The sequence below is a fragment of the Perognathus longimembris genome, chromosome 28 (assembly GCF_023159225.1).
Source record: "Perognathus longimembris pacificus isolate PPM17 chromosome 28, ASM2315922v1, whole genome shotgun sequence".
Taxonomy (NCBI): Eukaryota; Metazoa; Chordata; class Mammalia; order Rodentia; family Heteromyidae; genus Perognathus; species Perognathus longimembris.
Genome location: NC_063188.1, coordinates 80,038,193 through 80,044,268, shown reverse-complemented (window position 1 = coordinate 80,044,268; position 6,076 = coordinate 80,038,193). Strand labels below are relative to the sequence as shown.

The 6,076-nt window shown below is 40.2% G+C and overlaps 1 protein-coding gene across 1 annotated transcript; it reads left to right on the top strand.

Moving 5' to 3' along the window:
- Positions 1-2,668: 2,668 nt before the first annotated feature.
- LOC125343147 (chromobox protein homolog 3-like) lies at positions 2,669-3,067 on the top strand. Its single transcript, XM_048335418.1, has one exon. It carries the CDS (start codon positions 2,669-2,671, stop codon positions 3,065-3,067), a length of 399 nt encoding a protein of 132 aa, XP_048191375.1.
- The last annotated feature ends 3,009 nt before the right edge of the window (positions 3,068-6,076 follow it).

Below are 6,076 nucleotides of genomic sequence, written 5' to 3'. Positions count from 1 at the left end.
GAAGCTCAGGGACTGTACCCAGGCTGGAAGACTGGCAAAAAAATGTTGGTGGAAGATAAAAAGGTGAAGTTTTGTCTTTGTCTCATGTTGCTGTTAGGATATTTGTGGTGTCATAAAATTGTGTGGGAAGTTATGTAAACTAAGAGTAAGACAGCAAAGCCTCTGTGAACATTTAGGAACTTGAATTTTCAGAGAGGCTCCCCATTTGCAGAACTGGTCAGAGTGACTCACGCTACATAATATTTTCATAAAAATGTGGTTCATCCTGTGGTAAGAAGTCTTCTAATTTCCAAGCTGTGTGCATAGACTGGTTGACACAGCAGGCCTGCCATCTCTACTTTGAAAAGCCCTGTAGCAACACAAATCTCTGGATGGTTATGGAATTTAGATTTGGAGATTGTTAGCAGCAAATCTGAGTTGGCCTTAAGGACTGTTCAGTGGTTCTCAAGCCATGTGTACAAACAGTGTGGCTCTGCTGTGGTTTCCTATTAGGAGTCTGACAATTTGAAAATGTTTGGCAAGGTGTCCACATGACCAATCCCCAATAATGTCTCAGGAATTGCATTTCCAGCAAGCTTCTCTGATAGACAACATTTCACTTGTGTTGTTAGGACTTGCTGCTGTAGGAATCACACATCCTAAGTGACCCTACTTGGAGAGGCATTGTGGAGGTCTGATATTAATATTTAGTTATTTCTGCTTTTGAAAATGCAGTTTTGTATATTGTACTGTTCTCTGCCTTTCAATACTTTAACTCTCTGTGCTATTATTCCTCAAGAGAGTTTGTTGTAGAGAGGACCTCCTTTGTTTCTTTTTTTGTTTTGTAGATTTTTGGGCTTGATCTCTGGATGTGGGTGTTGTCCCTGAGCTCTTCAGCTCATGGTTAGTGCTCTACCGCTTGAGCCTCAGTGCCACTTCAGGATTTCTAGTGGATAGTTGGAGTTAAGAGTCTCAGGGACTTTCCTGTTTAGGCTGGCTTTGAGCTGTGATCCCCAGAAGTCAGCCTCCCAAGTAGCTAGCATTATAGGCGTGAGCCAGCAGCACCTGGTAAAATACTACTTTTTGTTTTTCAAAAAGAATTTTATAAACTGAGAGCACAGCTCATGTGGAAGAGCATCTGCCCAATAGATGCTTAAAATGTTTTGTGAATATCTTCTCATGCATTTGTTTTGAACATTTACCCTGAATAGAAGTTTGGGGCTTACTCATAGCTTTATGATTCTTAATTTTTGACTGTGCTCGGGGTTGAGTCCAGAACTTCATGCTTACTTGGCTGGTGCTTTAGCACTTGAGCCACTCTACCAGCCTCACTTTTGGCTAGCTAGTTTGGGAATGGCATCTATAGCACTTTTCTTCCTGGGCTTGCCTCAAAATGAGAGCAGCCAGATCTCAGCCTCATGAGGAGATAAGATTATAGGCATAAGCCACTGAAATCAGGCAAGTCTCATATTTTATTATTTTTTGTGTCTTGTCACTTTCTCTGTTTCTCACTTCTGTTTTCCTTTTCTTGTTGTATTGCAGGGAGTAGAATATTTGGACCTATTTAATGTTTTGAGTACACTTTGTATACTACACTTCATAGTCATTCTAGTTATGAACATATGTGAATGTAATTAATCTCAATCTACTGTTATTTTTACTACTAATAAAGTAGAAGTTACTATATTTAAGGATTTTCTTGAATCCTCCTACTCTGGGAGTGTGTGTTGTTTTTGGTGGTGCTGAGATTTGAACTCAGACTTTGGTGTTTCTTGGACAGTTGTTCTACCCTTTCATCCTAATTTCCAGGTATTAGAATATAAATTTCTCAACTCTTTCTTTTATATAGAGTGAACCCATTATCAGGTAGTATTACAACTTTTCCCTCAACGGTTTAAAAGGATTTAAAATTATACAAGGTATGTGTATCTACTATATTCACCCTGCGTTTTACATATTGCCTGGTTTACTTTGTAGAACTTCTTGCCAGTTTCTAGTTTTGCTCCTTTTTGTATGGAGAATTTCTTTTAGACTGTCATTATTGATGCATCTGCTAGTGACAGGTTTATCAATTTTCTGTCATCAGAGAATGTGTTTATTTCCCTACAATTCCTGAAGGATAAGTTTCTTCAACATGGAATTCAGAATTGGCAGTCCTTTATATTACAAAAATGTCCCATTACCTTCCCCACTTCTGAGTTCAGAAGAGAAACATGCTAAGCTCTCATTTAAATCAGTGTGCTCTGTAGGTATATTTCTCTCTAAATACTATAGTTTTTTATTCTTTATTTTCGTGGGTTTCTTAAGGTGTGTCTTGTTATGGATATTTTGGGGGTTTGCCTGGCCTGTTTTGTGGTTGTGGGTCCAACTAGAATTTAGCTTTTAACACCTTGGCTGTGCTTATATGATTTGATTTGTTGGTCTATTACTAGAAGCCAGGTTGTTGCAGAGGAACATGCCATGGGGATGGATTTTTTTGGACCTGCAGACATGGTGATTTAGGAAGATTCACAATTGATTTGGACTGATGTTCTGTTTTTGTTCTTTTCCTAGGACTTATCGTAGAAATTTAACAAAAATCCCCTGGAGGTGACTGGAGATTGAGGCTCGACAGCCACAGTTGCTACAGGGTCGTGACTGGGGGCATCTGAGGTATTAATAACAGCTGTTCACACCTGCAGTTAAAAAAATGGCCTCCACGGAAATCATACTAGCAAAAAGAATTAAGAAGGAGAATGAAGATTCTGAAGAAACTGAAGAAGTAGAACTTGAAGAATTTGAGGTGGAGAAAATAGTAGACCAGCGTGTATTAGATGGGCAGGTACAATATCTCCTGAAATGGAAGGGTTATTCAGATGCTGATAATACCTGGGAACCAGAAGAGCATTTAAATTGCCCAGAGTTATTGGAGGATTTTCTAAATTCTCAGAAAACTGTTTTATGTAAGAGTGAATCTGATGATAGCCCATCAGACGATGAAAGTGGTCCTGGTGACTGCCCATTTTGCTTTTCTAGGAGGTCTGAACCTGAACAAATAATTATTGCCACGAAAAATGATGAAATACTAATGCTCCTCATGAAGTATTAAAATTTAGACCAACCTGAGTGGGTGCTATCAAGAGAAGCTAATGTTCAATGGCCTCAAGTTGTAATTGCTTTTTATGAACAGAAACTTCATTGGCATAGACATGAAATGCATTAATTTTTAAATTCATTTATATATACATTCATTAAAATATGTATATATGTAATCTGAGTCTTGCGTTTTACATATTGTTGTGAAACAATAACTACATTCTAATGAAGTTAATTTAATCTGTTCATTTTGAAATTAGTATTGGTGGTGCTCTGGAGATTTCTTTTTGCATAAGATATAATAAAGTCTTTCTGAGTTGCTTAATCCTTCAGCAAAGAATATTTTCTTCCAGGCTACATTTCCTCAGGATTTAAGATGAGGGATTTTAAATATTATGCAGATTTTTTGTTAATATTTAATCATAACAATTGTGTTTAAATGCTATTTTGAAAGGTCATCTCAATTGCTTTGTTTTTTACTGTATGTGTGTACACATAAATTATGTGAACATTTTTTGGAGATTTTGATTATTTGGAGGAACGGACATCACATCGTATTTCAGTCACATGATCTATCACTCAGTTACACCCCTGAACCCTGTTTAGCTTCTAAGCCTAGAGCCCTGGGCAGCTCATGCTGGCATTAGGCTGGCCTCAAACCATAGGTCCTCCTGCCTCTGCCATAGAAATTTGAATGCAATAGGTTGTTAGAAGATTTCTGTGAAAGGAATATATTTTACTACCAATGACTTCACCACCTGGATGAACAAATTATGATAAATCTTGGCATAATTTAATCAGCTAAGCAAAACAAGGTAAATGTTGAAAAGATTATTTAGTGATCCATTAACAGAGTACTTGAATGTGTATAGAGAAAGCTCATGAATTTTAGGATATTGTCGACTCAGCCTGTGGAAAAGGAATCAGCTGCTGAGAGATTTTTGACTATATAGATCCCGCTGTCCTTCAGGTGTTAGCAAAATTTTACACACACTGACTTGCATGCTTTTGTATTACCCTAATTCATTTCTTAAGTGTAGGCTGAATGTTTCTCAGTACTGGTTTGCTGGTTCTACAAAAGCTAGAAAAAGAACTTTGAGCTAATGAGGATGCTCTCTCACTGTATATTCTTTACTTAATTTTAAATAATGGTGAAGACTGGTCAATAAAGAGTTTTCTATTCCTTACAAAAATTAACCAGTCAGGTGTGTTGGCACATACCTGTCATCCTAGCCAATCAGGAAGCTGAGATCACAGGATTGAATTAGGAAATCCCTCAGAAACTTATCTACAATTCGCTACTCAAAAAAGGAGCCAGAGGGCTGGGGATATGGCCTAGTGGCGAGAGAGCTTGCCTCATATACATGAGGCCCTGGGTTCGATTCCCCAGCACCACATATACAGAAAACGGCCAGAAGTGGCGCTGTGGCTCAAGTGTCAGAGTGCTAGCCTTGAGCAAAAAGGAAGCCAGGGATAGTGCTCAGGCCCTGAGTCCAAGGCCCAGGACTGGCCAAAAAAAAAAAAAAAAAAAAAAAAAAAAAAGGAGCCAGAAATATAGCTGTGGCTCAAGTGGTAGAGATCTACCTTGATCAGAAATGCTCTGGGAGAGTGCTCAAGCCTTGACATCAAGTCCCAAGAGTGGCACTTACAGAAAAATAATTAAGGAGTATCTGTCCCTATGCTCTGAGCTGATGGCATTCTTTTACTCTACTTAGAAGGAGGAGGGCACAAGTAGCCCCTGGTAGACTGTATGGAAGTTCTGGTTTGTCCTGTGATTCTTGGCATTGTAATGGTAACAGGCAGAGGGAACATGTGGTTTGTATGCATCCCCTACACGATTCTCTTGTGCAAGATCATGAAGAATCGGCAACCTAGGTGGAATTGCTCAGTAATTTGTGGAGGAGGAAATTGCCCCTTAGCTATGTGCCTGGAGACTCAGGTGTGGGATGTGATTCCTCCTTCGTATGTTGAATGTAGTAGCAGCAAATGGGTCTTAAAATTGCTAATTAGTCCTGTGTGTGTGCACTGGTTGGGAGAAGGGTTAAAGTGCAAACTCTAGGTACTTGCTGCTGTTCCAGTGAAGTCACATGATCCAAGGCTTTAGGGTCACTCCAAGAGTGCGCTGATGCCAGCACTTGGGCAGAAGACCCCTTTCCTATGTGACTGGTGAAGTAGGGGCTTCAGTCTGCACTTGCTTGATGATTCCAGAAAACAGAAGAGGAAATTATGGCCCCAGGCTGTTTGGTGACCTTGGGCCTCCCAACTGAAGCTGCCTGAGGGGAGGAACAAGCTCCCTTTAGCTGGCTTTGCACCAAAAAGACACAAAGTCTGTAATTAATCTTTTGTGACCCAGGTGGCACTAGAGCGTGTGTGATGAGCAATGGTGTTTCTAATGGCGGTGATAGTCCATCCCTGTTCTCCTAGCAAATCGGGGAGCAAAGGTGGATGTGTGGGGGTCTAGGTATGAGGCTAGCCCAGACAAAAGTTTTCCTGTCCATAGTCTCAACAACATGGAAATAGCACCTTTTCAGTGTGATGGTGTTGTGAATGTGATGGAAAATCTCCTGAAAGCAAGAAAGACAAGTGACTGTGAGGAAATGTCTGAATCCAAATCTCATGACCCATGCATACTCAGTATCACATACACATATACACACAAGCATGCATGTACACACACTAGATACTCTGTGGTGCTTTAATTCATGCTGCTTGTGAAGTGTAAGGAAGTGTAAGGCTGTCTTTGGGATTATTGGGAGCTTTATTCAAAGTATAAATAAACTCAAATGAATGGGGGTATAGCTACACTGATATTGCACCAGCATATGAGTTCAATCTACAGTAGGCCTTCCTGCCACCATCCCCCTGCCCCCGACCAATCCAAAACCCTCTGCTTTCTCTTTTTTTTTGCCAGTCCTGGGCCTTGAACCCAGGGCCTGAGCACTGTCCCTGGCTCAAGGCTAGCACTCTGCCACTTGAGCCACAGCGCCACTTCTGGCCGTTTTCTGTATATGTGGTTCTGGGG

Excerpts from the sequence above, each read along its gene's own strand:
- LOC125343147 (XM_048335418.1), top strand. The coding sequence starts at position 2,669 with ATGGCCTCCACGGAAATCATACTAGCAAAAAGAATTAAGAAGGAGAAT.